Source organism: Sebastes umbrosus, chromosome 15 (assembly GCF_015220745.1).
Source record: "Sebastes umbrosus isolate fSebUmb1 chromosome 15, fSebUmb1.pri, whole genome shotgun sequence".
NCBI classification, from domain to species: Eukaryota; Metazoa; Chordata; class Actinopteri; order Perciformes; family Sebastidae; genus Sebastes; species Sebastes umbrosus.
In genome coordinates this window covers 16,574,777-16,594,274 of record NC_051283.1, presented here as the reverse complement: position 1 = coordinate 16,594,274, position 19,498 = coordinate 16,574,777, and the positions used below count along the sequence as shown (strand labels likewise).

The window sequence follows — 19,498 nt, the reverse complement described above, 5'->3', positions numbered from 1 at the left end:
AATTTACCAACCCAGAGATGAATCATATTGCTAAGCTGCTTTTTTTTTTTATCACCATCAAAAACGCAAACACACAAACACCTATACATACTCCAACACGCCCAAACACCCACACACACACATAGGCACAGCATGAAGCCAGCTTGAAAGGTCGTGCATACAGGGGTCATCAATCCCACCCAATATTTCCAGATCTATTTACAGTTACACTTTGAAGGAGCTATTTTGCTGACATTTAAAGTAATTTCAAAGAGCTGATTTGTTCACACCCCTAGACTATGTATGAGCGTGTGTGTTCGTCACGGCCGCACTGCCGTGGATTAATCCCTGTTATGACAGAGGCCACTGACCAAAGCAAGGGCACACCTGAGATCTGTCATCTGGTGCTTTAGGTTCAGTACTTAACAGTGCTACTGTACCAACAGTTCAAGTGACCGCTTGTTGCCAGGATTATTTCTGACTGTAGTATTTAACCCTGATAGTCAAAGCTCACTATATTTTTCTCTCCTTTGTCGTTCCAGCTGTCCTTTGCAGCAACCACCCCAGTTCTGGCAGACAAGAAGAAGTACCCCAACTTCTTCCGCACCGTCCCGTCAGACAACGCCGTGAACCCGGCAGTGGTGAAGTTCCTCACTTACTACAACTGGAGCCGTGTGGGCACCCTCACACAGGATGTGCAGAGGTTCTCAGAGGTCAGTGCTCATCGTTCATTCCATCAAGAGACTACATTTAGTTATATAAACTTGTGCAAAAGTTGCCAAGGAAACCTGAGGTTGTATAGAGAGCTGTTACAGAGAGCACGCAGAGGAAATGAGAGCCACTTGTATTCTGAAGTATAGTAAGTATTGAGATTGCTCTCCTTCAGAAGCCACTGCAACCTCAGTTTTCTGAACATAAATAAATCTGGAGCAACCATATAACTCTACGGTCATTGTTTTTTTTTTTTCAAAACAATTTTTATCTGTATCCTGCACTCCAGTGCAGCCTTTTCTTTGGTCAGTACCTGTTGTGGCATGTGCTGTGCCATGATTAGTTCACTCATTACAGTGTGGATGGTTTCTTCAAAAGATTAACGTAGATTGATGATTTGGTTTAATTGAAATAATATATCACTCAACAATTCATCCATTGACCAAAATGCAGTATTTGCATGTATTCAGTCAGTTACACCTCTGCTGCACAGTAATAGTAGCCTAAATTGCAAGAGAGGAAGATTGCATGGTATCACTTTCTCTCTGTATATTTCATTATTGTGCATAAATACTGCAGTCATAAAAAATATAAAATCCCTTTCTAGCCAGTGGATATATGTAAATAATTAATAACATGGCTTTGTGTTATGAGTTTTGCTACAAACAGACCTGACAGTGAACCATGTTCAGTGGACATTTACATACAACACTGTGCTAAAACAATGCTGTTCACAGGTGTTTTTGTGTTATGCAGGAATTTTTAAAGTCAGTGTAGTTTTAGTCATTCCAGTCTTGCCATCTTAATACCTCCGAGCTGTATGGGAGAAACTTTTCCATCTCCTGAAGGTGAAGGTTAACATCTCACTATTATAAATTCTTGAATATATTCTCTGTCAGGGGGATTTTATCTTGTCATATACAGATGCAGAGGCTGGGACTAGTATCAGTACTGAACAATGATTGGCATTTTTTTTTTTTTTTTTTAATTATCATTCAGATGATGCCAACATGATTTGAGTGGGTGGCAATCAATTCAATTCAAGCTATTCTCCACTAGTTGACTGAATTAATATTTTTCCATCCACGTGGAACTCCGCGGATGGATTCTCCAAGATTCTGAGCAAAGGCGAATATTAGCATTTTTGAAACTAAAACTGTAGCTTAATCCTACCACTTACATTATGTTTCACGTCTTTAGTAATACATAAAAACAAAGAGCCGATTTTAATGTTTATATGAGATTTTGCAAGATTATTTATTCACCAAATTCCATCTGGTGTGTAATTTAATGTCCCTTTCTTATTCAATAGACAGAAATGATAGATAGATAGAATAGAAAAAATGTGTGGAAAGATGAAGAACTTTATCCGCACTTATAGCTAACTCCTTCATGACACTGTTGTTACTGAAATATATGTCAAAGCTAGATGACTTATTGTGGTAGTTGTGGTAAGATTTCAGCTCGGTACAGGAGTGGACACGTTTGCATTCTCCAAGAAAAAGTAATTTCCTCTATTACACCAAATGTCAAGCATCAAGTTAAAATCATGTTATACCAAAATGGATGGTGACTAGCGAGACTGTTTGTGGGTTGAACATTAGCAAAACATACACATTTGTCATGCCTTTGGATGACTCAAACTCATGGCACCGACATTACATCACATCAGCAACACAGGAACATTCAGTTAAAAAAAGCCATGTCAGAGGTATTGAAAGCACAAATCTGAGAAACACATTGTGAGCTCTTGCCTCGAGGCCCCGGTTGAAAACAATCTCCTCAGCAGCCGGGGGTGGGAGGTGGAGGTGCGTGCGTGTGTGTGTGTGTGTGTGTGGGGGGTGTATAAGAAGTCTCACTGCAAATCTCAGAGAGCCCAAATCCCTTTATCTCTCCCCTCCTGAAAGCGCCAAGGGGCTTAGGACGGGGAGGGAGACGGGCGGCCCGATTCAATCAACCTGCCACGAGATTGGCCTCTAATCCTGATTTACAAATATGCAAGCATCGCTTCCGTACTTCATGATTTGTACAATCCTCTGTCAAGTTCAGAGCGCGTCGATGCGTCGGGAAATCACGGAAGCGTGCAGAAAGACAAAAGGTTGATGAGACGTGAAGTGCTAAATGTTTGGTTACCGCCAAAGAATAGAAAAAAAATAACAACAATAGAATGCATTATGAGTCTATTTGCTACTTCTTATACGGATTTCATTGTTCCATTAAAGGATCATTACGGTACATTTCAATCTGGCGTATTCTCCGTAAATGTGGCTCTATGGGTCGCGCTACGTTTGCACTTCCGTTGCAGAGATTCAGGGAAATGATGACAAAACAACGTACTGTATATTGGGGGCAAGCTGTGGGAGCCTTTCCAAATTACGATGTTTTTTTTACATTGATCATTTCTGACTGATACACAGAAAGAAGCCACGTTAAACAGCCATTATGGCTAACTGCATATTAGGGCTGACCCTAATACTTTGAAGCTTTGATCATTGCCATGGTACTCGACCTCCAAATCAGTATTCAAATGCTTAGTTGTTTTTTTTTCTTCAAAATAGCCCATGAAATAAGGAATAATCCCACATTATTCATTATTCATATTCAACATGTATTATTATTAGTTATTCTGAGACGGATATCGCTGTTGTGTGTAGAGATGCGTGTGTGTACAGTAGTGCAGCAGTGGCACTGTCCCTGGCACTGAAACGGGGGAGATGGAGACAGACAGCGCCACGCCGCGAAGCCTCGAATGCCTCCGAATATTTCTCACTGAAACTTCGAAGCCCCAAAAAATGGTATTCGGGACAGCCCTACTGCATAGGGATCTACAGCAGTGCAGCATCCCAGTGAGAAGAAATTAATGTTATGTAACGCTTGTTAGGGATTCAGTCAGTGGCATACACACACGCAAACACACACACACACACACACACACACCATATGGTGTCCCCTATAACTGTAACCTGTAAGCTACAGGCAGCTCGTCAATTCTATTATTAGACACCATTGAACCCACACACATGGGGTGAGGCGAGGCTAGGTATTTGCTAGTGTGAAGGTGTCCACACACATACACACACAGAGACACTCACAAAAACAGCAATCAACATTATTGAGATTGCCAGAAAAAAACAGGGCTCACCCAGGAACAGAGCAGCCGTCATCAGCCAGTCAGATGACAGACCTGAGATCAGGATTAGGACTCTGTCCTCTGCCTGGAACCCCTCTGAGTTTAATCACACTATGCCCACTGATACATTTAGCAGACGTTACGCTCTCTCAGGTCCCTTTCATAGACATCTTGCTTACAATCTAAAAATTGTTTGGTTGTTGTCCTCGTTTCTTTCGCCATCAGCTGCCGTTCATTACAAATAATGTAATATTGTATAAATTCCTCCCCAGAATGACTCATTAATGCCATTGTAGAGGTCATGTAAGGCCATGAGAGGAAGCCATTGTCATCAGGCTGTGGCACAACCATTTGTCACGCTAAGCACATGACTGGCATTATAGTCTGAACTCTGGGATTTGTGTGGAGATTTGCTGTATATGGCGATGTAGCACACAGCGTGAGGGACAGATGTGTGTAAGGACATATCACATTGCCATTTTTTTTTTAAATTGCATGAAAATGTACATGTCACATCCTTGCACAAAGCTCAGACAGACAGATGGGATGATAAAAAGCACCTGCTAACACTCTAGATGTGTGACACACACACACACTGCGAAGGGGCTTACGCTGTGAACATGCCTGGAAATGATGTGTTAAAATGATTTGAGGTTAGACCACCGCAGTGTGTTTGCCTCAGAGTGTCATACTGGTTCCATCTGAATCATCGAAAGCTGCTCACTTACTCTGCATCAGGGAACTCGCTTTAGTCTGTCTGTATCTGTTGCCTGAAGGCTCTGATTGTTATATTTAGGGCAAATGGCTGCAAAGGTTTAGCTGTTTTTGTTTTATGTGATACAGTACTAAACTAATCTTTCTGACTATTATTGGTCAAAACAAAACATGCAATTTCAAGACATTGCCTTGATTTTTCATTGAATTGTAACGTGCGTTTTTCCCTTTTTATTTAATTTTTTCAAATCTGTTAATTGGGATTTTACAAACTGATTATATCACAATAAGTTAAGCTTGCAACATTTGAAATTGATTTGATTTGTAAAGAAGGGACCCCTTTGAAAATGGCCATGCTAGTTTTTCCTCGACAAAATTTGGCGTTCAGTTGGAGCGTTATTTAACCTCCTTTGCAACAAACTAGCATGACATGGTTGGTACCAATGAATTCTTTATATTTTGTAGTTTCATATAGTGCCACTATCTTCACTCCAGGTTTAATGCTGAGCCCGCTACCTAACCTAAACCTAACCTAAAAATCACAAGTTGCATTAATGCGTTAAAGAAATTAGTGGCGTTAAAACAAATTTGCGTTATTATTGCGTTAAGTTTGACCCCCCTAAATAATAATAATAATAATAATAATAATAATAATAATAATAATAATAATTATAATAATTATAATAATAAAAATAATAAAAATAGTAATAAATGAAAAAATAACAATAAAGAAAATAAAGAGAAAAATTAGAAAAAGGAAAGTTGAAGAAAAAGATAATGCACTCATTTCTACAGGTCACTGTACATGTGACGGGCTATGAGCGTTCCCAGTCTGTAAATTGACTTAGTCTATTGTAGTATATAAGAAAAGGCATCCATGTTCTCTCAAACTGGTCCTTATCCCCCCCTCAAAGTAAACTTCATCTTCTCAAGTTTCAAATAGAACATAATTTCTTTAAGCCGTCTAGTATAAGACGTGGGTGTCGGCCTCTTTTCTCTATTTTTAATGATAAATTGAGAAACTAAACAGCTATTAATAGAATGATAATGAAAATAATCCCTAGTTGCAGCTGTACAAAATATGCAATTAGGTGTCGAGGAATTATTGAATGAACTATGGATTTTTTTTAATGATGATGACACAAGCACACCGCTGTACTGCTAATGCATATTAAAAACTTCTGCAACTTCAGAACCAACGCTTTGATGACAGAGCTTTTAATTTTCCTATACAGTACATCTAACAGTGCTTCAGAAGAAAGCGTCCACAGACAGTACAGTAGGTGTGGGATGATACTTTATTCTGTCATAATATACACCCCAGCGAATCACAGGGTATCCTTCAACTTCAGCTCACCAATTCATCGTCATTTATCTTGTGGTGGTATACATACTGTTTGTGTGTCTGCCTTTAAATAGAATCATATTGTGTTAATGTCTAGACGCCGATGCATTTCACACATCTCACTGAGTGCATCTGACATTTTGTCCATCATGTGTGGGTGTGTACTTACATATTTGTGTGTGTGTGCGTGCACGCATGCCCAGAAGTGCAGTAGGATTATTTCTCTTCTGTGTTTGCTGCTGGGGATTCCCAGGCTGCTCAGACAATGGAGGATGTTTTTGTTACGCAGGAAAAGCTGCTCACTTTTTCCCCCTCCTTCCGTCCCTCAATCCATCTGTCCCCCTCCCCTCCACACACACACAACCCCCCCTCGCTCTATCTAACATACTCAGTCCACCAGAACACAGATGCATTTGTCCTTTTTTTCTATCTCAGTGGAGGAAATGCAAAATCAAACCAATAAAAATCCTCTCGTGACAAGGGCTTTTTTTTCTCAGAGGCGAATGGCTTTGCGTGTCAGCCTTTGTGATGTTGTTTGTCTGCATATCAGTACGTCTTGTCTCCTATGTGATTGCAGGTTGTTATTCCATCCACCTGTGTGCTCGCTCCAACACCAAGCTAAAGTGCTGCAATCCCTCTCTCGTCCAAAGCTAGTTTCCACTTAGCACGGCAGCAGCCAGGGCCTTTTAGATCAACGCTCAACACAACAGGACTTTTGTACCTTGTCCAGACCGCCGCGCCGATTGTTCCTCAAGAGTAAAACGTGGTTGTATTGATCCACTCCAGCCTCCCTGTTGTTTCAGCTCAGCGAGCAGTACATTGAGGGAATGTTTGTACAGGAGTGAGTGATGTACGGAGTGATTTAGAGCTCCCTCCAGGGCTCCAGGGGAGGAGGCGATTATGACAGCAGACATTTAGAGACATGAGGGAAATAACGTTTTTTTTTCAGTTGCATTGATTTTTAGATGGCAGCAATCTTCTAGTTGATTACACAAAATAGTTGTAATGGCAAATTATAACAGCAGTAGCAATAGCGATGGTGGAATTAGTGGTAGTGGTAGCAGTCATGGTTTTATATATATCTGTGGGGATGCTAACTGCTGTAATGCTCACACCAATTTGTGGCTATTTGTGAAGTGGTGCTCCAGCTGAAATCCATCTTTTGAATATAATGAAACACTGGACGCTTCGAAGATGGCAGCTTGCAGTTTCTTTATTGACAGAGAACAAGGCTTTTGTCAGCTTGAATCTACAATTGATCTCAATTATCCTGAATTTTAAAGGGACTCAATGTAAGAATCAGAAATTGCTTGGGAACAGGGACACCTGTTGCCGTTAAGTCAATGACAGTCAGCGTCCTGATGCACATGCTCGAACTACCAACACACATGAGACTGAACGTGATTGACAGGCATCATGTTGATTAATGTTAGCAGCATTAGCCAGCTAAAACCACGATATCACTATACAGTATATTTCACATGCTTGGCAGTAATGTTAGCTTACCAAATGAAGGTCCCTCCATGAATCGAAGGCCCGGCTGATGTTGATCCCAGCGTTAACTTTTCCTTCTTCAGCCTCCCGACCGTGGTCAGAAGGCACAGGGGACACATTGTAGTTTTGGTCTCCTGGGCCGGAGTCGATAACCTTACTTGCTCCGGAGTTAACCCCCTTCACTCCACTCAGCTGCCGGGAAACAAGACACGGGAAACCTCTGTTGGTCTTGAGGAGCTGCAGCATTTATTTCTGCACTGTACATTCACTTGATATTCTCAGAGCTAAACTAACTTTTCTGTTCCGCTGCTCGCTCATTTTGCCATGACGTCAGATCTTTTGGATTTACCTGGAAAACGGGCCCAGGTTCTTCACATATAAAGCAATCTACAAGCTGATAGAGGAAACCCAGAAAGTGGCAGAAGGTCTCGTTTTTTAGATTAGGTGTAAAAAGTTAAATACAGTCCAAAATGTCCATTGAAAATTTAATACACTCCCTCAGCATAATCCACTTCTCTGCTGTCCATCTCAGTATTTTCCACAGTTTTATTTTTCTCGAAATATGGCTAAATAAATAAATAAATATGTTTGCCAGTCAGAATGTGGCCCCTCCATCTCTCTCTGAAACTGTACTGGAAGCATATGCCGCAGGAATGGTTTGAAAAGTCTCCATGTTTGATGGCTGGGATGTTTTGATGCCTTTGTTCTGCGATGACAACCTGTCATTATAAATAATATGAATTCAAGCTAACCCAACCCTCCATTCTCTTTCAATAAGGAAACTACTAACAGATTTCAAGATAAACATAGATTTTGGATGGAGTATCGCTCAGGGAACAGCGTCTCTATGTATATATAAATATGAGTTGCATTCCATTCATTGGCAATCCCCAGTATGTATTAGAAGCAATATGGGAAACATGATTATGGTTACGTATCCTCATACAATGGTTCATATGATATCTCACGAAAAGTTATTCCTAATTTTTCGTGTGTTTTCCACTCCAGTCTTTTCAAAATAAACTTCCGTCTTCACAGGAAACAACCTGATTAGGTTTAGGCAACATAATTACTTAGTTAGGTTTCGGGAAAGATTGTGGTTTGGGTTAAATTAACTCTGGAAGTGGCGTAACTTAAGTACAGAAGTTACGTGACACATAAATCAACGTTGACTTCTGGTTTCATACAAGATACGAACACCGGTCTCCTGGGCCTTTTTGACCCACCCATCCACCCTGACCTCCTCCCTACGTGGCGTTTGTCGCTCTTTATACTTCCTGGTTCACAGTTATGTGGATTAAATACAAATTTATTTTGTGGGATATATATACGAATTACAGTGCGTTACTTTTCATAGGTACAACTGCAAACGGTGTATGAGAGCAGCTTGAATGTGGATATAACCTATGGCACACACGCACAATTGCAGACAAATGTAGGGCAAACACACAGGGCCTTCATCTGTTAGCTGTTACTTGTTGTCTCTGCCAACTGAGTTTGGCATGCCCATTTGAGCGCTCACACACACCCTCTCTGATGTCTCAACATGGCCCCTGATGCCAAGCTCTCGGGTGGGGGCGGAGAGGCCGATGGCTTCAGGGCACGGCCGGAGGACATCAGAAACATTTTGCCAAGAAGAGAGGACGAGATGTCAATCGAAAAACTCAGCATGTAAACTGTTGATCGTTCTCACAGCAGACATTTTGACTTGTTAAACACAGGTTTAGCGATAATAATGGCTGCATGCCATGTAGGTGCTCCCATGCCAGGGCCCTGATATTGTGCATGCTGGCTCACTGGCAATGCCTAACTGGAACATCTAAATGGAACAGAGCCATCATTAATGGTGTTAGTTACACCTGTGCTTCTCCTACTATGACAAGTCAAAATGTCTGAGGTGAAAAAAGGCCCTTTTCTGAAATTGTAGCTTTGAGGAGGGAAGCCATGATGAATCATAGTTTGTGTGTTTGTGTGTGAGAGAGCGCGAGGCAGTACTGTATGACGAACCACCTCGAGCTCGCCATCACGGTGGGGTACCTGCTCCGTTCTCCTCCTTCTTCCCTGATCCCATTACCAACCATTCCACTGAATCAATACATCAAAGCAGACGTACAGCTGCTGCAGATCATTTACAATACTACACACATGTCTGCTGTTTGTCAAGCCTCGGATAACCAGTTGAGATAATTCAGAGCATACTTTTTTGTCTTCAGAAGCCAGTATGTCTCTGTCATGATGTAATGTCAACACGCTTTTCTTTCTGTTGAAGGTACAACGTGCAGACACCAGCACAGATCATCAAATAGCCTGCATATGTCTATCTTTATTGCTTTATACATGCTGTACGTTATGTACATTGTATACAGATATGAGATCTGAAAATTGGAAGTTTTAATGACAAGAGGTGTAACTGACAGCAGGATATTATGTGATGGTCTTGTTCGATAAATTATTTAAACATGTGAAAGGTGTAGGATGACTATATGTCACCTCTGATACACATGCTGTGTGTTCAAATACCCATACTACCATACTATTTAGTATGCCAGAAAAATATTTAGTGTGTCCCAATTCATTGTATGTCAAATGCAGTATGCCAGAAATACCAGGATGTCCTACTACATCCGGTCGTATTTTGCAGTGTGCAAGCCAGAATGTTTTTTCTGACCCACAATCCTCTGTGTAGCTGATATATGAGCAAAAGGGTCAAAGTTCAAGGCACAATGGTACTGTATGACGAAGTAATATGTCCCAATTGAATGCATGCTGCATGCAACAGTACATACTTTGTATGGGCAGCTGCAGTACGTGCTAAAAGTAAAAAGAAAAAATATACGATTTGGAACGTAGCCATTGAGTTGCTAGCTGGTTCTTTTCAGCCGACAACTAGGATGTTCTCCTGGGAGGGTGTCACTCATGGAGGTTCATACCAGAACTAAGTATGGGTTGGATGATAAATAAAAAGAACAGAGCAATGAACATCTTACATAGTATATTATCAACTCCATCTTTCTATCTCTCTCTCTCCCCTCTCCTTCTCTTTTAGGTGAGGAATGATCTAACCAGTGAGCTGGAGAAAGCAGACATTCAGATCGCGGATACAGAAAGTTTCTCCAACGACCCCTGTGTCAATGTCAAGAAGCTCAAGGTAAGTGAGTCCTTAATTGGTGCTGAACAATTCTATCTAACTATAAATTAAAAAAAGTACAATGATTCACGTTCAGTTTCATTCAAATTAGGGCTGTCAATGGATTCAAATATTTAATCGAGATTAATTGCATGATTGTCCATGATTATTCGTGATTAATCGCAAATTAATCACAAGTTTTTTAATCTGTTCAAAATGTACCTTAAAGAGAGATTTGTCAAGTATTTAATACTCTTATCAACATGGGAGTGGGCAAATATGCTCGCTTTATGCAAATGTACGTATATATTTATTATTGGATATCAATTCACAACACAAAACAATGACAAATATTGTCCAGAAACCCTCACAGGTACTGCATTTAGCATAGAAAATATGCTCAAATCATAACATGGCAAACTGAAGCCCAACAGGCAACAACAGCTGTCAGTGTGTCAGTGTGCTGAATTGACTATGACTTGCCCAAAACTGCATGTGCTTTGACACCTGAATTTCCCTCCGGGGATTAATAAAGGTTCATCTTATCTTATCTTATCTTATCTTATGTGATTATCATAAAGTGGGCATGCCTGTAAAGGGGAGACTCGTGGGTACCCATAGAACTATTTTCATTCACATATCTTGAGGTCAGATGTCAAGGAACCCCTTTGAAAATGGCCATGCCAGTTTATCCTCGCCAAAATTTAGCGCGAGATTGGAGCGTTATATAACCTTCTTCCCAACAAGCTAGTATGACATGGTTGGTACCAGTGGTGGGATTTCTAGTTTCATATGATGCCAGTATCGTTAATATCGCATTAGATAAGCCTACAACAAATGACCAATTGATTTTAGTGTCACAATTTTGAAATACTATTTCTTTAATACTGTATTTGTGTATGAATTGATGCCATCCAAAGTGAATTGTGAATGATGAACAATTTATCCAAGAATTGTCCCACTTTGACTGGGTAGAGCAATGAGACTAGCGGAGGCCTTACAAGGACACTGTATTGGCTGCAGGGTCTGTACTGTACAGTGACCTTTAATGACCTACTCTGACTAATGGATAGTTGATTGGCCTTTTAAACTGAAAATACACACATACACACATGCATACGGGATTTCTTATTTTCTCTCCTCTCGTCTCGTCTCCTTTGAAATTAAATGAGACAGAAGAAAATTAGACCATTATTGGGCCAATATTGAGATGTTAGACCTCTACGCCTTTACACCATTTACTCCTGGTTTTAACATGCATGGTTGATCAGAATTGCTTTGATGAAGCAAAAATGCATGAAATTCAGATGTAAATGCACTCAAGTGTGATGGCTAAATTATCCAAACTATCTCTAGAGACATACAAGGTGTCAGTGTAAAGGAGTATAAATATATATATTTTTGATAGGAAGTTACACGGTGAGAGGAAAGATGTTTGAAGCGAAGAGAGCGGAGTAGGAGAAAGAAAGAGAGAAATGTGAGCGGAAGATATGACGTAAGCAACATGGAGCAGGTTGAAAGAAATACAGCAGAGAGGTGACAAGACAGAGGGACAGAAGGAACAGGAAGATAAGCTGTCTTTCCTAAAAATATACGTGTAACTGTAAATGTTGAGGGCTGACATTTTAAGCTGACACCTTCCTTGATCAACTCTAAATATTCAAATCACAGCGTCGCCTCGAAAGCTTTTCAGAACGTTTGGTTGGACGAGGCGGCTCTGACACCCTAATGGTCCATTTCCCCCGCTCATCACGCAACAGCAGTTCGCCATCTCCCCGACAGCTACGTAACACGATGAGGTAGAGGGTGACACAGATTTCGTTGTGAAGGCTGGTCTTTTTTTGGTTCGCTGTTGTACGTGCGCCTGTGTGTAGGGTGGAGTAAGGGGGCCATGGCGTCACTGTGTGATCCACAAATAGAGCACTTACATCTGTGATCCAGCTGGAATATTCAAAAAGCACACAGGCATCACTGCTGCAAGGCTTCGAAGCAGCCCTCGCTGTCGCTTTATGCTTTTATTTTCATCTTCGTCTCTTGTTCTGTGTCCCAAGTTCCCTGTTTGTTACTGGACAGGCTGACAAAACAGCATCAGAAAACAAAGGCAGGCTTACACACACGCCCCCACACACACACCCACACTTTCCTTCTGATCTTACTCACAATCAAGTTTTTTCTTCTTCAAATTAAAAATAAAATAACAATGCTAGCAGACATTTTATAGACCAGGGCTTTTTAACATTTGTGTCACTTTAGAGAGCTTGCGTTCAATGGAGGGCCACATGAGAAAAAATGTCCTGAAATCTAAATTAAGTCCAAAACACTTTATTATTTATTATGATTTAATTATTAATCACGCATTCAGATCTCTTGCCCGTCAGATATGACGTAGTAGGGGATGGTCCATATCTTTTTAAACATATTTGCCTCACTAATGCAGCGATTTTTGCATGACAAAGGGCCGTCCATACAGTATACATGTTTAGCTTTCAATTTTATCCTCAAATATCCTCCCTAACCTAACTTGAACTTTAGTTACTACATTACATGAAAAGCATTTCCAATTTTAGATTTCAGTTTTCCCCTCGGGTTGTGAATATATTTGTGGTGGTCTAAGCACCCATATCCACAATCTTTTTCACCGATGCAATAGGTGCTCTACAGTATATTGGCGATGATTATAACATATAACATAATAATAAAATCCCAATTGTAGACATAACTTCTCTTTAATACACAACATAGACTGTAAATAAGAAGTGGACGTAGTAACCTTGGCATCACCCATTGGTTTGTGGACTGCCATTTTGGTCTTTTGCAACCAGAAGTGACACAAGAGGGTGGAGCTAAGTACAACCGAACCCTGAATAAGACATTTTTAGACAACCAAAATGTTACGAGAAACTTTCATAAACTGAAAATGAATGAAAACGCGGAGAACAGCCAGAACAGACAACGCCGTGGTAGCAACAATTTGACTCTAAAATGCTGTATTGAAGAAGACTTGAAACTAGCGATTGAGACCATAAAGTCATGTTTACAATGTTTACTGAGGTAATAAATCAAGTGAGAAGTAGGCTCATTTTCTCATAGACTTCTATACAATCAGACTTATTTTTGCAACCAGAGGAGTCGCCCCCTGCTGGCTATTAGAAAGAATGCAAGTTTAAGGCACTTCTGCATTTGCTTCACTTTTCAGACCCAGACGTTGCCCACTGATACAGAATGATTTTGCATGCCACATTGTCTTGTGGGTCTAAAAACTCAGTATTGGCTCAAGACAAGTGGTTTGCACTGATATTATCATTATAAGTTTGTCCATTTCACATGGTCTTTTATTGATAATATTATCAGAACAGCTGCTGCTGTTCCTGTAATCTGCAGTGTTGTCTTTGCCCTCTTTTCAAACTGATGAAGCACCTCTGCTTGTCCAAATCCCCAAGTAGCACCAAGTTCCAGCAAGAGTCTCACACTGTGAACACAAAACACACAGTCCTCCTCACATTCAGGCTTTAAAAGACCAATACACACCAAATTCTACATCTGAGTTTGTAGACAAGGTCAGGAACGTTCAGATTTTGTGGCGCATACTAACACTTTTATTTTGAAGGCCTGTTAATTCCAGTTCAGATAACAATGCCGCATCTGTGGTCATAGCAGTGTGTATAACATTTAATGCTCACCTAGGATAAATTAGTGATCAAACACACACACACAAATCTGTCCTGCGAGTGCGTGCACGTGATCACATCACGCTGCACAGTAATCATCACAAACAGACAGACAGACAGGGGGATGCTTTACTGGGTAGAAGCAACACATTGCCCAGTCTACAAATCACGTCTCCCACAAGCTCATAAAAAAAGGCCATCATTAGTACAGACTGTGTGTTTGTGTGCCTAATAAGCCTTAACAGTGCCTGATTGGGCTTATGAGGATCAATATTACTCAAACCATTATCACATATAAATCACCATCATAAAGTTACAAACAACCCTGTCACCGATAGAGCAGTCAAGGCTGCCCTTAACGCTACGCTCTTTGAAACCAATTATTGTTATAGTTGTATAAAAGCTCGAGCAATGAGGGTAATTTGGGGCCCTGTAGTGACCTAGTTCATCTGTAATGGACAAACACAACACACTCACTCATGCCCTTTTCCCACAACTACACAGTCTTTTCAGGTTTTTCTCCAGGCAGGCCAGAATTTATACCGAGGCTGTGGTCCTTGGCCGTAGCTGGAGTCATTTGGGTTAAGTGCCTTTCCTCCAGGGAAGGGCAGTGTTATTGAGTAGCCACTGGCACATCATACACCAACTCACACACACATTAAAATAACGCAAGAGTGCACCCCAGAAAAGTTCAGAGTTGTTACCTGCCCTTCTTGCACATCTACACACATTCACATTGTGATGGTGCCAGAGCAGTGGAACAACACCAAGGGCTTCATACAAAAGACCCCTTAAATGTCCCAGCGTGCTCTCTGGCTCTGATGAGAAACCACCAGAGGAGCCTTTTCATTGGGCTGCTCGGCTTTCTGAAAGCTCACATCCCCTTTAGTTTTTGTGTTATGCAATGCAAGAAACCTATGTAGATGATTTTTAAGGTGAAATTAATCTTAGAGTTAGGGATGTCAGGTACCGTCAGGGCTCGAGAATAACAGCGTCCTGTCTTGCTGGGGATGATAGAAAGTGTGTTTGGGCCGCAGTAAATTCATTATTGACGCGTTCAGGAGACACACCATATTTTTTCCCTGATAATGCTACGTTGTGAACAACAAATCCGTGTCGATATCAGCAGGATGAGAGATAGTTAACGTTAGCTGTTAGGTCCGTGCAGGACTGTGCTGCTTGCCGGCTGCAAACAGCAAACGTTAACTAACTCTTGTCCTGCAGATTTCAACATGGGAGGTGCCATTGATTTACATTATGATGCGTTCAGGCTCTATTCAGTCCAGTTATTCAATGAGTATTGGGCAAAGGTAAATTCTAACGCTATCATGATTTGTTCAAATATAATCTTGTAAAATGTAGTTTTCTGGTGAGAAACTTATATTATTATTATTACTTAATTAAATCAATTTTTTTGAAGGAGATGTTTTCACAGCAATATGAAATAGATAATAGAGAGGGAATTATGACCAGTTTAACTTCCTTACAAGCACCAGTATGGAAACGGTTATAAAGGAGTGGATGTTGAAATACATTGGGATTTATTGTTTTACTTGTTTTTTTACTGTTGCATTGAAATGATATTGAGAATCATGGAATTGCACCTGGTTTTGGTATCGACTACTACATTTCTGGTATCATGACATCCCTACTTAGAGCTGCTGTAGAATTTGAAGGCAGATAGTACTTAGCATCTATCTAGATATCCATCTAATTCCAAAAAAATAATTGCCATCATCTCTCTAACTAATCTAGTGTCTAATATCTCTATATAATCTATCCAGAATATCCAATCTATTTATAGGACTAGTTACGATGTCTGGCTGTTGGGTAGCTCCTTGTGTGTCTAATCGCCTTGAGGACTTGGAAATAAGATGAGTGATTGGTTGCCCCCTCTGATCTGTGGATACATGACATATGGTAGAGACTGCCTGAGGGAAGAGGACTCCATGAACTGTATTCATAATGGTTTCTCATTATCCAGAATAGAGGCAGGACACCATACAGTAGGTTCACTGACATTACAGCTGGTGTGTTTATCACTCCATTGTTTTTTATTAAAAAGCTGTCTTTGTTTTAATTTTTTAGTACGGTTCAACCCGTGACTATAAAACCTGAGTGTTATGTTTTATAATTGCATTTCAAAATGGCCCTGCTTCAATGCCACTAAAAGGTTTCAGTGTATGGTTGTTTGTAATGTATAGCATTTTCACCTACTCAATAAAAGATGGAACTGAACACTTGAGAATTGCATGTAGCACTTATAATACATGACATAGAAAACACACTCAATATTAAATTTGTTATCTCAAAGAAGGAGAATCCTATCACAAGACAACTGTTGGTAACAAATACCAAAATAATACAGTAGGTCCTCCATTAAATCCTATGTTTAATAATAGAATTGAGTCTTCAGATTTCCTTTATAATGCTGAGTGACCTTCTAGATTTGGTGTCTGTTGAATAAGGGCCTCATGATGGACTCCATGCGTCACCTCCAGCCTTATTGACCATATGTAGATTCATCAAACCTGTGTCAGTATTATTGGATTGTCACCATCCGCTTGCGTGCATAATATGTGTGTGCACAAACCTGTGTTTGTACAGTACTATACATATGCATGTGCACACTAAATGACAGACTGTTGGCCCCAGAGCCTGATCATTTTTCCCACCGTGAAACACGCTGCACTTCCATCCGGGCAATCTGAATTATTTACTGAGTCAATCACCAGTAGGCCATGTGCTCTGAATCTCCATGTAAATCTGTGCTGGTTGGCAAAGAAGGCAGTTGTGCCCCCTGACACTAATGCCTCTGTTGTTATGGATCGACACTTGGCGACTCGATATTACCTTATAGCCTCTCAGCCACTGCTTTGCCACCCAGATCCCACTAACTCTGTAGCTACTGATGTGACATTGTGATGCAAATGCAGTACAGGCAACATGACTGATGCTATGTCCATTTAGTAAGTGTGATGTTGCAGAGTGCTGAGGAAAGGCATCCCAAACAAGGAAACTGACCTATTAGAGCATGTACTGTATACATTTTTGCTAATGGCTGTATTGACAGTGCAGTTACACGCAGTAACAAGCAGACAACTTTCATTGATAGAAATGTTTAGCATAGTAGTTAGCTTAGTATTGTAAATCACAATAAAAAGCTTGCACTGAGTGTACTGAACACTGTACTGTACAGCCGTGCAATATTATCTTGGTTATATACAATAAACGTGCCGTTTCACATAATACACACTTTTATTAGTGCTGTAACGTATGTGCTCATATTTGCCATTTAAGTCATGACGTCTTATTCTTTCTTTTTTCAGGACAACGATGTGAGAATCATCATTGGACAGTTTGACGAGAACCTGGCATCCAAAGTCTTCTGCTGCGTAAGTCCTCAGCCTTCAGCTTACAGATATCAACGTCTTGTCAAATCATACCAACAAATCTTTTGTTTGGTATAGAATTGGTTCAGTGATTGGGGTGACATAATTTGGCATTAGATGGTTTGGACTCATGATATGTTTTACTCTTGCTTATTTCATGATTTCAGCTTTCTTTAAGCTCAGTTTGCCCTAGAACCAAACTCTCAGGCCGGGCTCTGGTTTTCAATTGCCAGCAGCTCATATTAAAGTCACTGTGAGGACCTTTTTGGGAGCCAACACTGACACCACGCTGCTGGAGGCCCAGGCCCTATTTCTGGGCCTGCTTAAAGGAAGGGAGGCACGGGAGAACCAGAACCAGGACTACTGTACGCGGGGCAGACTGTCAGACCCTGCTGCGGTAAAATGAGAGGTTTTCTAAAGGGAATCTGGTGCTCCGAAACAATACCGCTTTTGTCCACAGGGACCGCCAAAATCAACACATTATTAAAGTTCCTTGTAGTTGCTTTAATTAAGAATAATTTCACATACGTTAATCTCCACATATCATACTATATCTCCTGCTATTACAGTGCCTCAACCTCCATTTTTTCTTCTACCCCTTCCCAGGCATATAACCTGAACATGTATGGCAGTAAATACCAGTGGATTATCCCCGGCTGGTACCAGGGCAACTGGTGGGAGCAGGCCAACAGCACCAACTGCACCACCAAGAAGCTGCTCACAGCCATGGAAGGATACATCAGTGTGGACTTTGAGCCGCTCAGCGCTCGCCAGATCAAGGGTATCTCCGGCAGGGTGAGTGACACCAACTGTTGTACTTCAGAAGACTTTTGTTGTCATAAATTCATGAGGATATTCTTGTCTATTTTTCCGTTTTTTTTCTCGTAAATTTATGACTTTATAATCTTGCAAATGTGTGAGTTTTTTCTTGGAAATTTTCCATTTTAATCTCGGAGAATATCCAATTTTCTTCTTGTAAATTTACAACTTTATTCTTGGAAAATAGTTTTTTGTCAGAATATTACCCCCCTATTATAAATAATAACTACGGAGCCGTAATTAAAAAAACATTTTTTACCGGGTCATGACCGAAAGAACGAGGTCGCGGGTGCAAGCGGCCGAAATGGGTTTCCTCAGGAGGGTGGCTGGCGTCTCCCTTAGAGATAGGGTAAGAAGCTCAGTCATCCGTAAGGGACTCGGAGTAGAGTCCTTGCTCCTTTGCGTCGAAAGGAGCCAGTTGAGGTGGTTCGGGCATCTAGCACGGATGCCTCCTGGGCGCCTCCCTTGGGAGGTGTTCCAGGCACGACCAGCTGGGAGGAGACCACGGGGAAGACCCAGGACTAGGTGGAGAGATTATATCTCTACTCTGGCCTGGGAACGCCTCGGGATCCCCCAGTCAGAGCTGGTTAATGTGGCCCGGGAAAGGGAAGTTTGGGGTCCCCTGCTGGAGCTGTTGCCCCCGCGACCCGATCCCGGATAAGCGGTTGAAGATGGATGGATTTTTTACTCACAATGTCCCGAATATGCCATCGTACATTACTTAAAGTTTTTGCACTTGTTTTATTTTGTGCTCATTGATTTTAACATTCCTTTGGCTGCAACCTGAAGTTTACCTGTGACTGTATATAAAATATGAGGAGACACAAGAGAACCTTCTCCACAAAAAGACACCTTACGTGTAGATGTATGTTTTTAAACCAGAGATCTCAACTAAAATCAATCATGGGATTTATTTTCACACTGCATTGCCCAGCACAGGAGCACTGATGCTAAAACAGCATTTCCAGTAACTTTGCATCTCAAATTGTGTGAAAGATAATCCCTTCTCCTTGGACAAAGTTACACCAATAATAGTAAATTTGAAACGATCCAACATTAATGCCTTTTTCTAAGGAAAAACAGCATATTCAAAAAGTCAGGAGATGCACATTTTCTCGT

At 40.9% G+C, this 19,498-nt stretch overlaps 1 protein-coding gene across 1 annotated transcript in view; it reads left to right on the top strand.

The window, feature by feature from the left end:
• The window catches only part of gabbr2 (gamma-aminobutyric acid (GABA) B receptor, 2), a 210,646-nt gene that overhangs the window by 108,377 nt on the left and 82,771 nt on the right, over positions 1-19,498 (top strand). Inside the window, exons 3-6 of the mRNA XM_037794380.1 lie at positions 522-692; positions 10,420-10,521; positions 17,498-17,563; positions 18,167-18,355. Of these exons, the coding sequence (XP_037650308.1) occupies positions 522-692; positions 10,420-10,521; positions 17,498-17,563; positions 18,167-18,355 (528 nt within the window). The remainder of the gene's footprint in view (positions 1-521; positions 693-10,419; positions 10,522-17,497; positions 17,564-18,166; positions 18,356-19,498) is intronic.